Source organism: Betta splendens, chromosome 12, assembly GCF_900634795.4.
Source record: "Betta splendens chromosome 12, fBetSpl5.4, whole genome shotgun sequence".
NCBI lineage: Eukaryota > Metazoa > Chordata > Actinopteri > Anabantiformes > Osphronemidae > Betta > Betta splendens.
Genome location: NC_040892.2, coordinates 10,080,231 through 10,102,740, shown reverse-complemented (window position 1 = coordinate 10,102,740; position 22,510 = coordinate 10,080,231). Strand labels below are relative to the sequence as shown.

At 43.1% G+C, this 22,510-nt stretch overlaps 2 protein-coding genes across 3 annotated transcripts; one reads left to right on the top strand and one right to left on the bottom strand.

Annotated features, from left to right (window-relative positions):
• Positions 1-707: 707 nt before the first annotated feature.
• On the bottom strand, positions 708-18,795 carry cwc27 (CWC27 spliceosome associated cyclophilin). Of its 2 annotated transcripts, none has more exons than XM_029170117.3 (14): positions 18,588-18,795; positions 18,294-18,390; positions 17,751-17,863; positions 17,426-17,569; positions 17,214-17,312; positions 16,745-16,848; positions 16,589-16,658; positions 16,248-16,327; positions 16,124-16,160; positions 15,876-16,042; positions 10,181-10,284; positions 5,481-5,590; positions 5,264-5,367; positions 708-1,271 (listed from the first exon to the last, which is right to left on the bottom strand). In XM_029170117.3, the coding sequence occupies exons 1-14, from the start codon at positions 18,627-18,629 to the stop codon at positions 1,109-1,111; spliced, it is 1,434 nt and encodes a 477-aa protein (XP_029025950.1). In that variant the 5' UTR covers positions 18,630-18,795; the 3' UTR covers positions 708-1,108. The 2 variants fall into 2 exon arrangements, with proteins under 2 accessions (XP_029025950.1, XP_029025951.1); XM_029170118.3 differs by having other exon boundaries at positions 5,481-5,587.
• Positions 18,796-19,343: 548 nt separating this feature from the next.
• Positions 19,344-22,288, top strand: ppwd1 (peptidylprolyl isomerase domain and WD repeat containing 1). The gene is made up of 11 exons (XM_029170113.3): positions 19,344-19,520; positions 19,621-19,723; positions 19,863-19,966; positions 20,038-20,158; positions 20,257-20,704; positions 20,776-20,966; positions 21,047-21,236; positions 21,314-21,495; positions 21,577-21,658; positions 21,728-21,910; positions 22,065-22,288. The coding sequence occupies exons 1-11, from the start codon at positions 19,388-19,390 to the stop codon at positions 22,206-22,208; spliced, it is 1,881 nt and encodes a 626-aa protein (XP_029025946.1). The 5' UTR covers positions 19,344-19,387; the 3' UTR covers positions 22,209-22,288.
• Positions 22,289-22,510: the final 222 nt, after the last annotated feature.

The following is a 22,510-nucleotide window of genomic DNA, read 5'->3' as shown; positions in this document are numbered from 1 at the left end:
TATATATATATATATATATATATATATATATATATATATATATATATATATATTTTGATTTACCAACGCAGGCAGGAGACGGCAGCTGTAGAATAGCATACTGTATGTTATTATTATCTCACCACCAGCAACTAAAAGTGGTGTTTCTCTGGGGAGCATTCAATATGCTCCTCAGGACTCACCATCAACAGTAGGGAACGATCACAGCGAATGCACAGATGTCTGGGACAGAGTTTTGAAGTGTTTTTTGAAACACACTTGAACAAACGTGAGCCCAACCTTTAATTTCAGCATTTCTGCCCGTTACGTATCAGCAGCACATTTCAACCTGTCCCGGACCCAGAGGCGCAGACTGAGCATCACCTGTTTTAGATTTGCGGCGGCTCGGCCCGAGCTGGGCTCATAATGTAATATTAACTCTCCTTCCTGCTCCATATGAAAATTTAAGTATAATCCCAGAAGTGCAGTAAAAAATGGAGTGCTAGCCAAACGCAGCTCCTGGTCACACACATGGCAGCGGCAGATCATTTACCCTCAAATCCACCGCTGTGAGCTCAAGTATTAGGTTTAAATCTTTTTTACAAGCTCCGACTCCTCCAGGGGCGTCCGAGGCAGGAGTGGCAATGATTCAGTTTGGTCATCGCTGTTTATCCTCAACATTAAAAGCAATTTAGCAAATAAATGCTTACATGATAAGAAGCAAAAGATTGAGTCCAGAATCAGTTTATTTAATATTAGAACACAATCAAGTCATATATAATAGTTAACTAAAGGTCATTTACTGTGATGCTCACATTAAACCACATAAAGCTCTAGACAACTCAAACAGAATGAATATGTGAATAACTTTACAAGTACAGTCATCAAATCGCTGCCTCAGTTGTTATTATGACCACAGCCTTAAACGTGATGAATAACTGAGCTTTGTCTGGGCACAGCTGTTCCAGGAGAAGAAGCCTTTCCATCACAGACTACAGCGACGGTATGCGCTCAGGTCAGCATCCTCAATCCAGATGTCTGAGGCACGAGAGATGTTGTTGTGGAAAAGCGGAGCAGCAGCTCTTGGGTCGCGTGGCGCGCGCGGGCCTCGACCTTCACTCCCGCGACCTCACCTCTTGGCCTTCTTCTCCCTCATGATCTTCTTGCTCTCCTCTCGTCGCCGCTTGTTGACGGGGTTGCGCGGGTCGTAGATCTCGAAGGTGTCCTCGTCCTGCATGTTGGCATCCTTGACTTTTCTGCTTTGCTCATCAAACTGCAGAACATGGCCCATCCTAAATCAGACGGAGAGAGGTGGAGGGAGTTCAAAGGAGAGCGACAGAAGCGCCACTAAATCATCAGCCCCTTCCAACTTCTACCCAGCAGTTATGGCCTCTTTTGGCTTTTAGCACCTTGGCTTCCCTCTCATTACATGCTGAAGTGGCATAATTCGTTTTCTTTTGCTGCCAAGTGACCCAGATCAGATTCTCTTTCTCAGATATTTGAAGAGACCAAATCATACATTTTCATTTCGGTCTGGGCCACTTGCACATGTGCTCCTGGACACGATACACTACGTATCGAGTCTGTGGCTCTGTGACCGGTGTCGGAGCAGTTGGATCAGAACTCACGGGCCTATCGCCTGCTGTCTTCATTCGACGTCAACTCCTCACAGCTGGTAAAATATGAATGGAGAGATGAGGAAGTTTCAGACTTGTTGGACATTTATGAAAAATCATCTGTTCGAGCCAAACTGGAGGGAACAGTTTGTAACTGAAAATCAGCAGTATCGCTCCCACAAACATGAATGTGAACCATCTGACTAAAAGACCTGGTATGTGAAAATGAGTGCTAGTATTTTATGCAGATGCAATCAACTAAACCTAAACCAAATATGTAATATAACCAATAGTACATATACCTTTGGTGTTGCAGCCATTTCATACCAAGACACTAATGCATTTGAACACACTGTAAACGCATCACCTTGCTGGAATTAAAGGCACAGGGTTAAAACGGTGTTGATGGTTAAAACATCAAGACTCTTGAGACTTGCACTACCATATTTAAACTGCTTTCTCTACAGCTGCCAGTATCTATGACCCAGACCCATTAAGCAGGCATTTAAATGGCTTCTGTCACTACAGATGAGAAATACAGTAGTAGGACATAAAGCTTAGCGGCTCAAGGCCTGACAGAAAGCCCTGGTCCCCAGAGAACAGACACTCATGTGTCTCTCATTTCTCCAGTCACTTTCTTCCCCCCCAAAACGCATTATAGAATCAGGTCATTCCTCATGGGAGATATCAGTGTCACAGATACACCCCCCACCCCTCCCCGCTGACAGGGTTTCTTCTTCTGCCGTATGCATGTTATCAAAAAATCTACCAAACAAAGCAGGAGTGACAAGTCAAACGCAAGCATCCTTTTCAGCTGGAACGCTGCGATGTTGTCAGTCAGCTACAAACGGCTTCATTCCACACCGAGCATAAAAAACCCACACTCTGAATGATAACTGACTTACAGAGCCTTACAGAGTCATTGTGGTGCATGGAGAGAAGGCCTTTTAGGCTGCTTTTGGGGGTGGGGGTCGTGGGCGAGGAGCTGCTGCATCCAGCTCTTTTTACACGTGTATGCTTGGGTTTATTATTTCTGTTTGCTTTAACCGTTAATTATGAGTTGTGGTGTTGTGGTTCCTTTGTTTGTCTGATGTCTGTGGCTCTGCCGGTGTCCTCAGCTCCGCTGACCTAACATGGTCAACATCTACAACATCTACAGCGCGGTGCAAAGCACTGTGGGCGTTTGATCCTTATCCTGTATCAGAACCATCAGGGAGGCGTTCGGTCAGTCCCAAACAGCCGTGTGTTCATAAAAAAACTATATTCAGAGACATAGAGGTGAAGCGTGGTCACAGAAACTCCTGCCCCCACCCGCCGCCCATTCAATTTGCCTGTTGTGTCAAATCTTTGGCCTGGTACTGTACATCAGCATCACAGGCTTTGCTCCCAGCCTCGTGTCAGGCCGCGCAGCCTCTCAAACCCTGATGACCAGCAGGCCTTTCATATCTGCAGCAGAAAGAAAACATTTACATGACGCTGTGTTGAATATGTCTGGCTGTGCAGACTGGCCTCGGGTGCACCAGTGTGTCTCAACCCGGCTGTATTAAATAGAGAAGCTGCCTATTCTCTGTTGTGTACTTTAAAATAGTTTGCGTTTGATGTATAGCATGTGGTGCGTGTCCGCTTCTGGCTGAGCCTGCAGCTTGGCTGCGTGCGCGCACTCTGCACTCTCTCCTGCGCTCGTTTGAAATCGACAGAGGACTTGTGACAGCTCATCTAGAATGTCTTGGCTAGACTCTGGCAGACGCTGAGGACTCCTGCTGTGCGAGCAGGCCACCTCTGATAATTTGTCTAGCAGCGTCGGTGATGACAGCCCGCCGGCTGTGCAGCCTCAGAGCCTCGCGTCTGCGAGACGCGATGTGGAAGTCCAGCGTTCGGGGCCTTATCGAAACCACAACGCGCTGCCATGACGAGAGGCCACAGAAGCCTTGGCTCTATTTATTTTTTTTGCATTATTTTACTTTTTTTTTTTTTAACTCAAGCAAGGGGTGGAGATTGAGGAGCACGGGAGGGACGGTGAGAGCAGCGGCACTGAGAATGTGGACTCTGTGTGTGAGGCTCTGTGTGTTAGCAGAGACTGAGAGGAAGAGGAGGGGGGGTGGAGGAGGGAGAGTCGGGATATGTAGACACAGACACAGATGGAATAGTTTACCTCCTCTGGCCCAGACTTGACTTTCAATGTCTGACCTGTTGTAACCCACATTCTGTTCGCAGCGCTGCTAGACTGGCACAGATTTCCCACTGGTGTTTTTCTAGGACTGCTCTGCTACTGCCCCTGTCGCTCCCTCCTCTCAGTACCTGGCGGGGGCAGCGCAGTGAGGTGTCTCCAGCCGGGAGAGGCTCCAAACGCCATATTCATTAGGGCCCCCACACACAGACACACATATGGACAGACTTACAATTCGAGGGGGCTTCTCGAGACTAATAGCAACTACAGATTTTGTTATTCTAAATCTCTCGCGCACAGACACTTTGCTCAAATTCAAACACATGGTATTCATTTCAAACTCTTGCTCCGTGCAGTTGGACCCGGAGATCGTTGGTGAAAAACAGAATATAAGAGGAAAACACAGCGTCAGGGCTGATTTCCTGATGGCCGATCTGGTGGCTGCGGGTTGAAATCCCTATTTGACATACACATGCTCGCGACTTGAACCTTTGCACACATTTACCAGAAAACCTGAGGCAAACTTCGGGTCAGGAAAAAGGTCGGCTTCGTGGTTTCCAGGACACAGAGGGTTTTCTTCAGTCTACCATCACACCAGCAATATATCCAAGCATTTCTTTTATGACTACAGTGTAGATGCCTGAACCTCAACATCCACCAAAGCCTGTGTTTGCCAACGGCGCGTTGAACCCTCCCAGGACTCTGGTGGGCCATATGCTGCATCATACATCACTACTGTCTGCTGCAGCGCATGGTGCCACTGATTTTAGGAGCAGCTGTGCATGATTCTCGTCTGTGACTATTCCACTGTTTCTGTTCAGAGTCAGGACTTTAAAGAGCAGACGTATGTGTGTATCAGACATAGGTGTGCAATTAGACTCCAAACACCAACTTCAGGAATAGAGACTAAGAATGCAAAACGTAGAGGCATGTGTGTTTCCAGTGCAGAAAAACTGCATGAAAGTGGCTGAAATACATACCTTCCGATGTATAAACTGAGCCGCTAATTGACGTCACACTGGCCTTCATAACACTACATCTCTAACTCTCTTACTAGTTATTGGTGACTTGCTTTACATTTTTAAGATTTGTGCGCATCTTAAAACCACTAATCCATCATGGTGCTTGCACCGACTAAAGAGCCTGGCGTCTCCTTCGGTGCTGCTCCTTTAAAGTCACAGGCCTTCTCATGATTTCTTTGATGTGCTGGTCAGAGTTGCAGATGGAGATTAGGGTCACTGGGGACTTTCTCTTTGCTTTGGGACATTTTAACTTTGCTTTGTAGCTTCCTTTATTCTTAGCCTATTTAAACCCTGCACATTATTGACTCTAAGTGGTGTGTTTGTATTTTACATTGCTGCCTAAGCTACAGTAAGTCTCCCTCATTAGGCAGACTGGTGGCAGGGTGAATGGCTTTTTTATGTTCTCCGCTCTTATTTTCCTTCAGTAAAAGCTTTGTATGAGAGATTTGGAACCAAGTGAAATAAAAAGGCCCACTGACCATCCTTTGTCATCATCCTCCGCCAACTCCTCCACATCCTCCTCTGGAGCTTCAGTGATGGCCGACGACAGCTTGGACTTAAAACGGTTGAGGAGGGCCATCGTCTACAGGGTCAGGGGATAAGACGTCATTAGAAGACACATGCTGACGATGACACAACCCCCAGGCTGTCTGCTGAAATACCTGTAATCTCTATTTGAAGATCAAACGCTTTTACCTGTTCTTCACGGCTGGAGCCTTTCTTCAGTTTCTGCTTCCTGAGCTCGTCATACTTCTTTCTACCCTCCAGATACTCAGCCACAGCCTCGCTGCTTGGTTTTTTATCTGCTGAAAGGATGAGTAGGACATTACCGTGGATTAGTCTTTACCAAGACTGCAGATGGATAGATATCCGAATAAATATCTGAACTAAACTGAGGGGTAACTTCACCAGAACTGCAGAACAGACATCATGTTGATCTGACAATTTTCATTACTTCTGACATTATATTGGCTGTAACTATATCTGTAATTAACTTAATATAACTGTTAGTTGTGGCTTTATTTGGAACTTGAGGGTTAAAAAGAGAGGCGCACACTAGCAGAGCGATGCTACTTATAACGAGGTCTGATCATTGCCTTGGAGTAATGTCTCAGCACTGACAGCCTCTGCTAGAACGCTTTTCCCGCCAGCTGCCCTCTTCTGCAGCTTGTGTAGGATTGTCTCTCATCGCGAATGAAAGCCGAGACAATCAGCGCACTGACAGCGGTGTCTCAGGCAGTTAACGCGCTTCTGTAAACCTCCCAGCTCAGACGTGCAGCGGTGAAGTCACACGGAGGCAGACGGTGACCACCGTCTGGCGCAGCCCGGTGCAGACTTTCTTTCCACAACAAAAAAAGGGGTGTCACACATTGGTCGAGCTCAGAGACAGCGTCACCAAATAAATGAGGTAACAGAGAAAACAGTCGCTGCTCGACAGTTAGTAAGAGCTGCAATAGGATGAGTTAAAGTGTAGTTATTTATACAGCACTTAATCATGTACAGAGGACCTGACTGTGAAAAGACTAAGTGCATAGAAATCTACTAATAAACACTAAATTACAGAAGTAATGTAACATAAGACACTGGGGAGTAAAATAAAGCATAAAACATTAGATACTTAAATGAATGTGAGGTCACACAGGCTGCATCACCAACCACGGACAACGTAAAGAAAACACTATGAAGAAGAAATATATAAAGTAACTCATTTATAGATAAAAAAATATATCGATTTTTTAATCTATAACTCATTTATAGATAAAAAAAATACAGGAATCTTGGGCAGACAATTTTTTATACTGCACCAAGTGACTTTGTGAAAATGTCAGACAAAATGCCTGGATCCATTACAATGGATTTAAAATAAAACTATCAGAGCTAAATGCAGGTAGCAAACAGCATCATTAGGCTGAAACAACATCAAACACTCCGTTCCGCTGAAATAAGAAACTGCATCTCAACATCAAGACTCAGACGAAGGGTGGCATTTCAGGAAAACCTACAATCAAGAGACACCTTCACAAACGTAAATACAGAGCAGTGGGCTGAAGAAAACCAAGATTAACTTCTACCAGAATGATGGGAGGAGGAAAGAATACGGTGGTGCTGGCAGTGTTGCTAATAGAACGGACTCACTGGTGTTTACTGGTGAGTGACATTTACTTTACACGACACATCACACATGGACAAAGGTTTCTACCCAGTATCTTGTGTCACATCCTCTTCTTTGCAATCAAGCAGTGCTATTAGCGCTTTCTGAAACGTGCACTCACGGCTCTAATTCCCTCAGGTTCAGGGCTCTTTCTGTAGATGTTCAACTGGATTAAGATCAGGATTCACAGTGGCCTCGTGAGAATGCTCCTGAATGCACTTCTCATCCCGCGTTGCTGCTTTTTTGACATATGTTTTGGGTTATCAAGCAGATGAAACGTCCACGACCTGAGACTGAGACGGAGTTGGGCCCGTGACGTTATGCCTCGATAGTGTTCTGACCTAAATGCTGAGCTTCCATGACTTACCTGCGCCTTCCGACTGTTTTACAGGGAGGATGGTTTCCTTTCCTTGCAACACACACAGTTGCAGCTGCAGTTTTAATGAACAGCCGCACTCGTTTTTGTTTAAACAAACGCGTATTTCACGTTATTAGTTTAAAATGGCAATCAATAAATCTGTGAGAATGTAAAATGCAAGTCTGAAAGTTGTCTCGTGGAAAATATTTCACTCAAATGCCCTCTTAATCCAAGTGGCACACTTTCCCCACAATGTGAGCATGGAAAAATTGCTCAGATGCTCAGGGGCAAACTTCTCTCCTGATTTATGAGAACAACACGTGATCGGCTCCATCCCGTCAGGTCAGTCAGTCCCCCCCTCCCCCGCGCATCTCTGCTGCAGCCTGTGACAGGCTGGATGCTGAATGATGATGCCCTAAGGTCCTACAAGAGGAACACACACTACCTTCTCCAGCTGTTGTCACTAACTACTATCCTTGCGTTTGATGGCCTTTCTAACTACATTCCTGCCCTCTCCCGTCACCTGGGCTCAGGGGAGCTACAAATCAAGCTGCTGATGTTGTAGCAACAGGAAGGCTGTCGTGGACAGATTGAAGGTTCGCTTTCTCCCTATGCGTCTTCAATTATGCTTTGAGCAAAACTGTTTACCTCTCGGTGAAAAGCCCAACCTGCTCAAAAGCAGGCAAACATCATGCTAATCTTAATCGCATTGCAATTGGAGTTTCAAATATCACCGTGCTGCAACATTTCCTCAAAGTCAACAACGTGACTGACAAGGCACCAGTGTAAGAAAAACCCCGAGCGCACAGACATAACCTGCATAATACCTAAGTGGGATAAAGTCTGTTGCCACATCATTTAGGGTAGGTATTGAATGGACAGTGGTTTCAGAACGGTTCTCTTATTTTTGGCTGTGGTACCCAGCGGTCACACCAAGAAGGAGAAAACCAGACTAATAATTCATGTGATGAAAACTGAAGTGATGACTGATGAAAAAAATAAATGAAAAACCTCTAAAAAAAAAAAAAAAAAAAAAAAAAAAGTGGTTTAGCCGACGGTGAAGACAATTTGCGTTTTACACCAGCGAAGTGTAACGCGGAGCACATGCCAGCCGTGCAGGCGGCTCCCGGTGGATGAGGAATGGGCACTTAGTCATTTTCATGTGGAAATGTAGATCAGCTATAGCATATAATGTTACAGCAGGAGAAAATAGACCACTGCGGGGAAAATGTCTGGACATGGGAGTTTGTTTAACGTATTCATAACAAGACCAGCGAGCACCATTTTGCTCAAAGATGCAGTGTTGCAGTGTTTCGTAGATCAGGCTGAGTCATATTGATCTCAGCAAAAATACCAACCATCAAAAATCATGGTCAGAGCTGTGAAGCAACCTGCTGTGAGCAGGTGTAAACACATCTAAAAATGTCCTCCAAAACTCATCTACATCAGATGATCCTGAAGTTTTTAAAAGACACTCTTCAATCATAAAAAGCTGGTTATTTTTAACTGACTAGAAGGGTTTGCATAAAGTCCTCAGCATTACAACAACTAAAGTTAACTGGCAATAACCAATTAAGTGATTTAATAAATTCTCTTGGACCTATGTGATACTATAATTTCTATTTCCAATCTCTACCATGTGTCTCAATATTACAGGGATGTGAGTGAAATCAATTAGAGGCTGACCTCCACACAGAGGTCAGAGCAGCGCACCAGAGGAATGATTTAGGCGGCTCTGCAGCCTCTCCAGTGGAAGGAGATAAAATGGGCCCTCGCCACACTGGTCTTCGGTGGCTGAATTGAGTTTCAAGATTTAAAGCATCTGAGCAGACATCTGTCTCCCCTGCAGTGGCCATTGGCCCATGACATCTAATGGAATTAACTTTTGCTTCCAACACCAAAATGTAATGAGAAACTCTTACAAGAATCTCCTGCCTTTGGTCCAGCTGCCAGAGAGGCGCAAAAACAATGATCCCTGGTAGAGTTCAAATAGCTGCTGAGATAATGGTGGCGCTTAGGCTCGTTGCCACTTGGTGCAACAATACAGAGCTGATATGAACTGAACAACCGAGTTTATAAGTGGATGTCTTTATGCTTAGAGTGTTTGTGGAAGTTAGGTAACTCCGTGCAGACATCACTAAGAGCAAGGCATGACAGCAGGGACACCAAGGCAATCTTAGTTAATCTTAGCACAATGTAATGATTGTGTTTCGTGCTCCTTCACTTAAACCTTTGACCGAGTTATTCATGAGGAGCTCAGCATCTGAAAACACCAAACCATGCAAAACAATGTGTGAGTAACCAAAGCCCGCTGCAGTGTTCAGTGAAAGTGAGGCTGCACAAGCCCCTGCAATCGATTGTGTTGTGCTGCACTGGAACACGCACCCAACCTCATCTTCGCCCCTGTGCCTTAGCGGCTTTTGTTATTTTCAAAAATGCTCTTCAGCACCAGCAATAATCTGAAGCCTGACAGCATCGTGATAGACTGCAGTGTGGTGAGGACCCGAGGAGACTTGGGGGCAGAATTGAACAGCATCACACTGGCCTAAGCTGCGAACTCACAAACATTTAAAGGGTTTCGTGTGCGACCGTGGTGGCCACTCAACAATTTGGACCTATGCAATTATCTGCAAGGGCTAACACAAAAATGCAAACCCCTGAGGCGCAAAAAAGAGCGTCTGCCACTAATTGACAAAATCAGAGGGCTGCCTGTCTTGGTGTCCATTAGCAGAGAATGTAGCACAGACCACCCTCTTAGAGGCTCTGCTCATTCTTGGTGCTCTATTATGAATAACTATATATATATATATATATATATATATATATATATATATATATATATTACTAAAACATCCCAAATCTTCTAATATATATAAATTCACATACCCTCTTTGACTTCATCTACTGCAGGTTTCAAACTTTCTTCTTTCCTCTGTTTTATGGCCTGGAGTTCCTTCTTTAGCTGCCGCGCCTCCTTCCGTAACTCATCACTGTGATGGAACAAACAAGGTTGAAGAATTTTAACTCAACATATATAACTGATATAAAAAGGTTTACATATAACAGACGGGAACGGGCGACAGCTCCAGAGACAAAAGTCAGCGATGACGTATAACAGAATTTTGGCTCAGGCCTTTTAGAAAAAAAAAAAAAAAAAAAAAAAAAAAAAATGCATATACAGTTCATCATAGAGTTGCTGCTCTTTCTAAACAAGAGTTCTAGGCTTTTAGGCTTCGCAAACTTTTATGTCCAGAGACAATTTTGGGGGTAAATAAAACATGATTTAAATGTCAGAATAAATAATGGTCCTTTCCTCCTCAAGTCATTTTCCAAAGCTACATTCTATAGGTTAGAACCGAGGCTGGTGTGGATATTTGTGTGTCACAGCTCTGTTTTTGGGCCCCAACGCACAAGTGAGCTGGGTCATTGCTCGAGAAACATGTGAGGCATCTCCAGACCAAACAATGGCTGCTTTCGTTTCTTACATGTGCTTCTCTGACATTCATTTAAGTCCCTTTATCTGGAACCTTTCATGTGTCTGTCTGTAGCCAGCTAACTCGCGTTACATTTGTCCAATTTGTGACCTGTGTAGCAAAACACAGTTCAACAGGCTGAGTGATGTTTTTACAGTAAGGGCCTCAGCAAATATGAACAGCTGTGACTTGATGTCGCGTCTCGTCCTCGTTGGCCTCCCTGCTGCTCCGGAGGATGAACCTGAGCCAGACATACAGTCGTTGGTCCTCCCTCCGTTCCAGGACGAGTTGCCAAGTGCAGAACCGGTTGGCAGACACAGACCCCGGCCTGTGTGAGGAAGTGGTCTGCTCAGCGCTGTCTAGAAGCAATGACAACAGGCCTCTTTTCTGGGAAGCACTGTTTTTTATAAGGTTTGGTAATGTGACTCAGCTGTGACAACCCAGAGCTGGGCAAAATAACCCACCCAGTCATATGTGAGGATACAACTTGACTTTACACACGCACACACAGGAGTATATGGCCATGATAAAAAGAATATATAGCATAAGACAAAGGTCGAGTCATTACTGGGTAAATATTAGCCAGTATCGTGTAGTTGTATAGTATTTGGCAGATTTATTAGAGCTTGCACTAATTATCGTCTTTCTAGGGCCACACTAGATAACTGCTATACTGGATAGAGATCCACGGGACACACCCAGATACCACCTGCTACACCTTTATTCACTGCTTGAAGGTTTGTACAATGCATAATTGCAGTGATTGTGCAAAAAACAGTGATCGTACCATCATCAAACACCTTTTCAGACGTCTAACTCCTTCATGTCCCAGTGTGTGTTTCTGTACATTCAAATTAAAACTCAAGGCTTTCGTTCTCTGTGGGGCTGAGGTGTTAGGTTGTACACAGATATTCTAGGGTGAGGAAAGCTCTGGCCTGCATTTTCATTTTTGGCCTGTCCTGACATGCTGCCTTTTGGCAAGCGAGAGACATATCCAGGGCAACGCTCAAACAATTGGCTCCACAGCCTTCGTGTCAATAAAGAGAAAGGCCAGAGAGGACAGCAAAAGCCCCAACAACACCTGTTGAGACACACCTTGGGGCTCAGCAAATTCCTCTCAAGAACCTCACATGACACCGCAAATGATTGTGTCAGTGACTTAATGACTGTTAATGTTTCAGTTTGAGGGATTTTAAAAGGGGGGTTGTGAAGGACTTGCCACATCCAGGTGACTACTTGACCAAGTGAGCCCCAAAACCAGTCATAGGTCACGATTAGCAGACTCAAACTCAATTCCAAAGTCAACACCGACTGAGGCCAAATGGACAAATCAAGCCAAGCTTCAAATCAAATTCAACAGGTGGAAACGGATGTGAAGGAATTTCAGCACAAGCCCCTTTAGTCCAGAAGCCACAGAAAAGATTTCTCGATGCAGCAGCCGGGTGGCGAGACTCTGGGTCTGGGTCTACCTGGGGCTGCCAGCTACTACTGCACCACATTTCCAGAAATAAATTAAAAAGTCAAAGCCAGAGAGTTGTGGATGATGAACGTTTCATAAAGAAAGCATACGAAGCGATTGGCAGTAGACCAAGAAGTCGGTCTCGTTTCAGAACTTTGCATTTAATACTCTGTGTCTGGCAGAAGTAAAATAGAACAGTGATGACTGAAGTTCCATTTCAGTCGTTTTCCAGAAGGTACAAACAGGCATCCTTCCCTTTTATGGACTTCTCTGAATTCTCGGTTTCCAGGCCTCCGCTTACTATAACAAACCTAATTACTGGCGAGATCAAAGTGTTTTTAGTTCGACTGAATCCACTGTGACCACAATAAGTACGATGTACATGTAAAAGAACAATTTAACACCTTAATTAAAGTAAGTACACTTTAAGGAGGCAGCCACAGTCCCCCCCGCCAACACTACGGACCCAAACCAGTCTAATAAGTGAGCAAGTGATGTGGATGAATGTGCTAGAATAACACAATGGCTGGGTGAACTCCCCTCAGGGGGCTCTCCATGGCTTGGTCAGGAGCCAAGGAGAACTGTGAGCTGTGGTGGAGGAATCCAACCTTCACACAGGAATTTGCATGACTTTGCAGAGTGACCTAGACACACATTACACATGCACGGAGTGGTTCGTCTCCAGCGCAATTATCGATCCTGTTAATTACTCGTGATGGAACAAAGTTTCTATTGCCGCGATTGTTTGACGAAACTATAAAAGCGCACGGCGACTTTGATCAGCGTCCAACAGCCGCTGGTTTTCGTGCATCTTGGACATACATTGCTGTGTGAATGTCTTTCCAGTGCCCCACATGGGGCAGACACGCTACAGCGGTCCAGAGGTGTGTAAACCTCACGGTTCCAAAACATACACAATCCTGTTGCCAAGAACTGGATTAACTCAAGCAGTTTTCTGCACAAAAGCAGCGCCGAATGCTTTCTTGATCTCGCCAACCTTTCCCTGAGAATGTGTCGGGTTATGACCGATGACGAGAGACAGGTGCAGCCAATTATTACAAAGCGACACGGCATGTAGGGCACGGCTGCCTGGTCGGGATAATTAGTGTCTGATGTCCTATTTAGGTTGTCTGCGAGGTTTAGAGTAAAGCATTTATTCATTAGTCTAATTGCCAGAGTATTCAATAAGCAACATGCTCATATGCGGCTTATTTATTTGAATATTTGATGTTTCAATTTGTTTTTTATATAAACAATTGTTCAAAATATGAATTTTTTTGGTCCTTTTACATGTAAAGGTTCTTTGCCTTACAGTGGTTTTATTGGCACAAATAAGCCCTTGGTCTTTAAGAATGATAATAAAGTCTGTTATTTATTTCACAGCACAATGGGTACAGTAATATCACAATGATGCAATAGCACCTGGATTCCAACACAATCTATTAAAGTCCTACCACTGTGCAGATTTTATAAATATATGATAACCATTGATCTAAATAACAGGAAGTGCAGGTCTGTCATTATCTTCAGGCTGCTGCAAATGAAAAGCATTTAGCAGACGCGGCAGAGGGAGCCAGGTCCTGCTGGCAGAGGCAGCTCACAGTGTGTCCCACGGCCATATGGAAGCGTTTTGCTTCCCCAGTCATGCCCCGTCGGGTTTAACAAAAGTGGAGAGTACCACATTCAGTGCTTTTGGGACTTCATTCAGCAGCGTCTCCCCCCCGCCCCCCACACCACAGAGGACTGCTTCAAAAACAGGAAAGCCCGATTTGATCAGTTGCGACAGAATAGTCATAAAATAGGTGTCGGTCTGTAAGAATAAAACCCAGAATCAAACGTCACAGTAAGCCGAGACACAATCACATGGGATCTAATCTGATTGACTGTGATTGATCTTTGCAATCCTTAAAGATTATTTGGCAACTTGATCCTGGTATTTTGCACTGATGGAATCCTACAGTGGAATAACATGTGGCTGCAGCGTGAGATAGTTTTGACCTGATGTAGAAACTATTTTGGTTTTAGGGAGACTCCTAATTTCAAGGTTGTCTGCGCAGCTTTGACGCGAGATGAAAGATACTCTAACGTTTTTTCTCGACTGAAACCTGCAGGTCCCACACAACCGTCCTTCATGCAGTTTATCTGAGTTTAGACGAATCCGAGGAGCTAATCAGACAGAACCGTCGCTACTTTTAACATCCTCTTCCCTTTTTTCCCACGTGACTAGACACCCGTTGGTGATCCTCCTTGTGTGGAGAGCAACGGGAAGCGAAAAGCAATGCAGCGGCGATAGAGCAGAGCTCACTCTGCAACAATGGCCCCTTTGTCCTGGACTTACATTGTACCTACCAGCCTGCCCTTTGATTCCCTGCCAAGACAAACCACTGTGTTGGGTTTCAGTTCTTGTAGCAAAACAATCTGTGCTTGTGTTTAATATACTACAGTCTGCTTGCATTGGGCTGGCTGTCAGTCAGGGCACACACACACTAACTCAGGCCTGCTCCTTATCCCATTAGCACGTATGAGAGAAGGGTATGTTGATTATGTGTGTTGAGGGCTACCTGTTATGAGGGAGAGGAGAGGGAAAGAGGGACGAAAGATAAATCACTAGCTCCATTCTCATACTAATGTTGTCTCACACACCATCGCCTTCGCTTCACTCACACTTTCGGCTCGGACAGATGCACCGGTGGCTTCTACTTCAGCACAGTAAGTAACTTGTGTTGAGTGCCAACATTCCTGTTTCAAATAGCAGGTCCACTGATGTTGCTCCAGTGAGAAGAGCGACAGCACCAGCACCACATTTTACTGATAAAAAAATGTTTGGGTTTTTGATAGAGAAGCTACCCCATCATCAATACAAGACCTCGGCAGAAAGTTACTGCAGCTCTGGACAGAAATTAATGTAGCAACATCGTGTAAGCACGGAAAAACAATGCTACAGTCAATATGTGCTGTGATTAAAGGACAGGTAGTGGGAAATGTATCAAATACAGCAAAAGCAAGAATACACAAAGTTAAGGACGCATCAACTTGTAGCATTGGGGCTGAAGAGGCCTTTAACTTGCAGTGTTACAAAATAGTGGGGTGAAAAAATGGCTAAAGCTGCAATATGGAAAAGCTTGACTCCTACCAGGGTTTAACGTTTTTTGTATTAATATATTTCATTCCTAAAAACTAAATGTGTATTTTTACTACATTAACTCAACATTGTAGCCTAACCGTATTTCCACCTAAAACAGCTCTTTTTAAAATTTGTAGTTTTATTATCACCTCATCAGATTAACAAGTGGAACAGAGAAGAAACAACTTCCTACAGAGACCCAGAAATTAGAACTGGTTACTGGCTGGTTTCGGTGTGTCTAGAGCATCTAAATGTTTGATAAAGAACCTTCATCTTTCCTGTATCTGTTGTCTAGTTATTCTTGAATGAATTAAAAATAACGTCAAGTTTGGAGGATCTACTTTCATTTCATTGACCAAGAGCGCCCCCTGGAGGCTGTCATCTAGGAGGGACTTCCTGATAAATCTGAAGCTATGAATAAAATCAGTAGCTTGGTGCAGTTTTTTTGTAGATTCTATTTAAAGCCTGACACTATATAGAGGCTATGAATGCGAGTGTCATTGGTCTTAACGCATGCAGTCATACCTGCGGCTGCTCTTTGTCCCTCGCTCCTCCTCAGTGGGCTCCGTCCTTTTCTCGGCACCTTTGTCTTTCTTTAGCTTTTGACTGATGAGCTCTCTCATCTTCTCTTTCTTTTCTGAGTCTTCATTTCCATCACTGTCAGCTTCATCATCATCAGCCTCGTCATCTGTCTGCATGAACATCGTGACCTTAAGGTTTAAAAAAAGACTGGAATCTTTCTTTGGAGAAAAACTACTTTTTGTCCACCTCACCTCAGCTGAATCTCCTGATGCCCCCTTCTTTTTCTTCCTTTTATAGCATCGGAATATTGGTTTAGAAATATTTCAATGCAATATTTCAATGAGTAATTAATTATTCCTTAATTACTGTCCATACTTATCAACTGCTGGAACAGAGCTCAGTCTGGGATCGTCTTTCAGAAGGTCATGGCTGCTCTTGCTTTTTCCCTTTAATGTCTAAAAAAACATTAGCAATGATGAGCAACTAGGCTTGTTTTCACACATTGTTAACGTTTAATCTCTCATTGTATAAAACAACAAATATTCCATTCAGTCCTTATTCCAATGGTTTATGACATTATATGTAAACTTAAAAATTATACTTAATCACCTAGAACCATTACAAATACTAAACACATTAACTAGAGAAAAAAAAGCAACTGTTCTCCATTGTTACAGGTCAAGGAGTGAAGGTACAGACAGACTGTGATTAGGTACCTGGCTGACTTGGTTCGCCATTTCCTCTTCTTCTTCAGCTTCCTCTCCAAATGATAACAGACTGAAGTTTCTACAAAAATATAAATACTGCTGATAGAGAAGCATCAACAATAGTCACTAATATTTAGTATAATTACATCCGTAGCACAGACTTACTTGGTGGCTTTTGATTGGGATTTCTTTGCCTCCTCTTTGTCTTTGTCCTTTTTGGTTTTCTTGGTCTCACGAGGAACAATATCATCAAAAGGAGAATAAAGCACCTGGAAAAGAAGTTTTTATATCAGCATTTGACCAACAAACAAAACATTAGATTAGAGAAGAAAGCCACAGTTAATCTAAGATGATTTTAGGTTGGTAAGAGTCACCAACTGGGGTCTTCCTGCTCTTTCTGAAGTCCTCTATAGTGAGTTTTAAGATGCTGCTACTGCACTATTCACTAGGCAACAGTAGGCAACAAATCCTTGAACACTTTACACATCAATAACCTTAGGGACCACAATTATTAAAAATTCTGGAGGTGCCAGGCTACTGAAAGCCACAAGTACTTGCATGTCCCAAGACAGAAATGTATAAAATTCTAAATAATATTTAAATAAGAGAATATAAAAATGAAATGTAAAAATACCTCAGTGGTTCTTATCTTGTGGGGATTGAGAGGTCTCTCGTCATGGTCACATTCAACGTCTGCTAATCTCAGCATATTATAAACAGTGTCTCCTGTGACCTACATTTAAATCCAGAGAAAAAAAACATACTTCATCAAATGCAGTGCAGAAAGGATTAGGTCAAGAATGTACTACTATATACTAATTTTATAGTATACTATTTCAGATCCACCTTGCCAAAAATGGTATGTTTATTGTTGAGCTCATCTGCTCGTCCCAAGGTGAAGAAAAACTGACTTCCATTATCATGTGGCCCGGCATTTGCCATAGCAACCAGACCTCTTCGATTGAAGCGCATTCTGGAGTGGAATTCATCCTACAAATTTAAAACCCAGAAATAAAAAGATGTTAAAGCTAACTTTATCTTCATGATGCTCATTTGGACTGTTCTATTTCATATCCCAATATTTATGCTCAAATTTATGATCCTGTCAATTTCAACATTTATTATACAGACATGTAAAAAAATAAATAAAGCAAGGAGAGAACAGTCTGACCTTGAAAGGGCGGCCATAGATGGATTCCCCGCCTGTCCCTGTTCCAGTAGGATCTCCACCTTGAACAATGAATTCTGGCACCACTCTGTGGAATATTGTGCCATCATAGTAACCTTGAGAAAAAAGAAGAAATTATCCAACAAGGGTTGTAGACACAAGGTCTGTTTTTGGAGGAACTTAAACTAAGTCATGTTTATGTGTCTAGAAACACAAAATCATTTTGTTGACTCTTGTCTGTGCACTTATTCATCCTGGATGTAACTTGCTTACGTTCAGAAACAACATGAATGATTGAAACTCGAAAGCCATCCTACATTAATATCTGGCTAAACTGTGGCTAGATTTTATAAATCTATACATAAGAGGTATATAATAAGCAGCTGAGAATGTAAACAAAAACATTTCTATTCATGCAAATTAAGGTGAGCATCTAAAAAGCCAGGCAATTGTGTATTGTATAATAAAATGTCCGAATTTACTAGGAAATGAATTGTGATTTGACTGGTCTACGTTTGTATGATATCTGAAGTGCTCGTTTCTTACCTTCCATGCACAGCTGCACAAAGTTTCTGCATGCTTTAGGAGTCTCCTTAGACCACAGCTCGATGTCAATCTCTCCTGCTGTGGTCTTCAACAGAACCTGAGGAGATATCACAGACCGAGTGATTGACTGAACAGATTCCAGCACATCACATTCTAACATCTGTCAACTTTCAGGTGACACTTCCACGAAATAAGTAACACATCTAAAACATGCACTAAAGGCCTCTGTTGGAATTGCACATTAAATAAAAATAAAAATGTGCAATTTACGATAGCAAAAAAAGTGGCGCTAACCTTTCCATTGGTTGGAGGCTCTTGAATGTAGATATTGCTCATTCTGCTGCTAGTTTTATTTAGCCTGTGTGACAATTAAGCTCTGATAATATAAACAGTGATGGTTTAGATTTGTTATATTAGCTTGATTCACAGGTTACAAAATAGACGTTTTCTTGCAGACAGACATATTGGCTATACATGTGAGCCTATTGTTTACTGGCAATTACGTGGGGGACGATGGCGATGAAATATTAATTGTTTTTTATTAATCTAAGCCGTGGGGTTACAACTGCTGACTTTATATAAAGTAAATATATGTAAAGTACTTATACGAACACAGTAGTAATTTTAACGCTCCCTGTGTTAGACACACATATACAGCTTTAGTGTTTTACTCCCTGAAACGTTATTTTGGTTTAATCCTAATGTTCTATGGAAAACGTTCCCGGAAACAACTTAGACATATAGTTCCACAACCTCGACAACGGAGAATATTTTGAAAGGTGTCAGCCTAATAATGACACCTTTTAAAAGCTAACTCTACACTATTGGGTTCTTTTAGTGTCTATTTTATTTAAATTTAAAACATATATTTTAAATACTGTATACTGGTAGTCTTGCATCTGGAGAGTGCATACATTATGTTTTATTAATTTTAAATATAACAAAGGATATGTGTTTGAACAATTAAATAAGATGATTTGTTGTAGGTCATACAATTACAGGAGAATGTGAAGGAAAAGAAGCGCAAAAGAAATTTAGGCGCCGACCGGAAGTACGGAAGTTAAACGGGGAAGCACCAACAGAAAGCTGCAGCAATGGCGGCGTCTGAAAACAATGTGGAGTTGAAGCGAAAAGCTGATGATAATCAAGATGGAGATGAGAATGGGGACGACAATGAATGGGTCGGGCCCCTACCCAGCGAAGCCTCCAAGACCAAAAAAAGGAAAGGTTGGCTGCCGCATTTCGCCCGCTTTGTTAGCCATGGATGCTAATCAGCGCTAACCAAACTCTCCCTTAACTTTCATGTGTTTTGCTTGATTCCTCACAGTACTGGAATATGAGCGTGTTTATCTGGACAACCTTCCTTCTGCCGCAATGTATGAGCGTAGCTACATGCACAGAGACGTTATCACGCACATAGTTTCTTCCAAGTGAGCGAATCCACGTTATTACTACTATACGAGATCTACATATCTGTAAACTGTTACGCACATCTTTGTTTGTTTGTGCTTTTACTACATCGGTTTGTATTTTATTAATGACTAACGTAACCTGCATCACTTGCTCAAGGACAGACTTCATCCTCACAGCCAGCCAGGACGGGCATGTCAAGTTCTGGAAGAAGAAGGAAGAGGAGGGAATAGAGTTTGTCAAACATTTTCGAAGTCATCTCGGTGCGTATTTACCTTTTCGGTGTTTGCACATTAAATAGTGGACTCTAATTTAACTTTTGCTTGATTTGCAGCTGTGATTGAATGCATTGCCGTCAGTGCTGAGGGAGCTCTGTTCTGTTCTGTTGGTGATGATCAGGCCATGAAAGTTTTTGATGTTGTCAACTTTGACATGATTAATATGCTGAAGTTAGGGTGAGTTTAAATGTTGTAATACATACACATAATCCATGCACAGTCACCTTTTTTCCTGTGTAACATTTTCTTTTTTTCTTCTTCTTTTTGACATGCAGTTTTTATCCCGGCCAGTGTGAATGGATCTATAATCCTGGTGATGCCATTTCGACGGTGGCATGCTCTGAAAAATCAACGGGGAAGATCTTTGTCTATGATGGGAGAGGAAGCAATGAGCCCCTTCATGTTTTTGACAAAATGCACTCCTCACCGCTGTCCCAAATCCGCCTTAATCCTAAATTTAGAGTCATCGTGTCTGCTGACAAAGCTGGAATGCTGGAATACTGGACTGGCCTCCCAAACGAATTCAAGTTTCCCAAATACGTGAATTGGGAATATAAAACAGATACAGACCTGTACGAGTTTGCCAAGCACAAAACCTATCCCACAAGTCTCGCCTTTTCTCCTGACGGGAAGAAAATGGCCACCATTGCTTCTGACAGGAAGGTCAGGATCTTCCGTTTCCTAACAGGAAAACTGATGAGAGTGTTTGATGAATCATTAACAGTAAGTTATTACCAATCTAGTCACTATTGGGGGGTGTTTCACTTCTACGTCCTCATCAAACCTGCTGTTAGATGTTCACAGAGTTGCAGCAGATGAGACAGCAGCTTCCCGACATGGAGTTCGGGAGACGGATGGCTGTGGAGAGAGAACTGGAGAAGGTGGATGGTATCCGACTGACAAACATCATCTTTGATGAGACTGGCCACTTTGTGCTCTATGGCACCATGCTGGGCATCAAGGTCATTAATGTGGAAACCAACAGGTATGTTCATGTGAGGATGAATAAAGCTTGCCACTTGTCACTTGTGTCAGATCAACACTAAAGGTGATTCTGATTCCTAGGTGTGTGCGGATCCTTGGGAAACAGGAGAACATTCGCGTCGTCCAGCTGAGTTTGTTCCAGGGGATTGCCAAGACTGCACATGCCGCACCTACTGTGGAGATGAAGGCATCTGACAACCCGGCATTAGAGAACCTAGAGCCCGATCCCACCATATTCTGCACTGCGTTTAAGAAGAACCGCTTCTACATGGTGAGAATGCTTCAACATAATGACACTGCATTCTTCTGTTAGAGTTGTTCTTAATGCTTTTTCTTTTAAAACTCAAGTTTACAAAGAGGGAACCAGAGGATACCAAGAGTGCTGAGTCAGACAGAGACATCTTCAACGAGAAGCCCTCGAAGGAAGAAGTGATGGCTGCAACACAGGCTGAGGGCCCCAAGCGAGTGTCTGACAGCGCCATCATTCACACCACCATGGGAGACATTCACATCAAGCTCTTCCCTGTGGAGTAGGTTAATCCACAACATCCTGGCCTTATTCACAAGTTCATTTCACACTTGATGGTATGAACAGAACTTTTTATTTTCAGATGCCCAAAAACTGTGGAGAACTTCTGCGTTCACAGCAGGAATGGATACTACAATGGTCACATATTCCACCGAGTAATCAAGGTATATAAATAAGGCAAAGTATCTGATGTGTGCTTGTACACAGTGTCTAAATACTTGTCATGTGTACAGGGTTTTATGATCCAGACTGGAGACCCCACAGGCACAGGCATGGGAGGAGAGAGTATTTGGGGTGGAGAGTTCGAGGACGAGTTCCATGCCACACTGAGACACGACCGTCCGTACACACTCAGCATGGCAAACGCTGGCCCCGGCACCAATGGCTCGCAGTTTTTTGTCACCGTTGTTCCTACTGTAAGTTCACAATGGCAACAACTCACATTCACAGTCTTTTTTAACTTAATGGGGAAAAACAGTAAATTAGCAGAAGAGGCACAGTAATGTCACAGATGCCAGTGTAAATATCTCCTAAATATGATTTGAATAGTTTTGTGGTCTCTTTCCGCAGCCTTGGCTCGACAACAAGCACACTGTGTTTGGAAGGTGTACGAAAGGCATGGAGGCTGTGCAGAGGATCTCCAACATCAAAGTTAACCCAAAGACTGATAAACCGTATGAAGACATCAGCATCATCAACATCACCATAAAGTGATCCTGTGTCTTCATGTCCTGTACAGTGATACTTTTTTACCAGACTGACCTATTAAAAAAAAGCTTTGTTTGTAATAGTGATCTGCGGCAGGAATCAAGTGTTTTATGTCGCTCTGCAATAATTTGAACATGTAGTTTGAAAAGTGCCAGAGATAGAATCTACCAGCCTCCAAACAAGGTCAGTTTATTATAGTAATGTCATCATCAGTAACTTACAAAAGCGATTCTCAAATCCATTAGAAACAAGAGTTTCAACGTGCACTGTGCTTCAACACAAAGCTTCTTGTTTACTGTAACTGAAAG

Coding starts and splice junctions, on each gene's coding strand:
- cwc27 (XM_029170117.3), bottom strand. CDS start 18,629: ATGAGCAATATCTACATTCAAGAGCCTCCAACCAATGGAAAG. Junction 17,570..17,750: donor TCTATGGCCGCCCTTTCAAG/GTCAGACTGTTC, acceptor TTAAATTTGTAG/GATGAATTCCACTCCAGAAT. Junction 10,285..15,875: donor GGGACAAAGAGCAGCCGCAG/GTATGACTGCAT, acceptor GTTCCATCACAG/TGATGAGTTACGGAAGGAGG.
- ppwd1 (XM_029170113.3), top strand. CDS start 19,388: ATGGCGGCGTCTGAAAACAATGTGGAGTTGAAGCGAAAAGCTGATGAT. Junction 19,967..20,037: donor ACATTTTCGAAGTCATCTCG/GTGCGTATTTAC, acceptor CTTGATTTGCAG/CTGTGATTGAATGCATTGCC. Junction 20,705..20,775: donor TGTTTGATGAATCATTAACA/GTAAGTTATTAC, acceptor ACCTGCTGTTAG/ATGTTCACAGAGTTGCAGCA.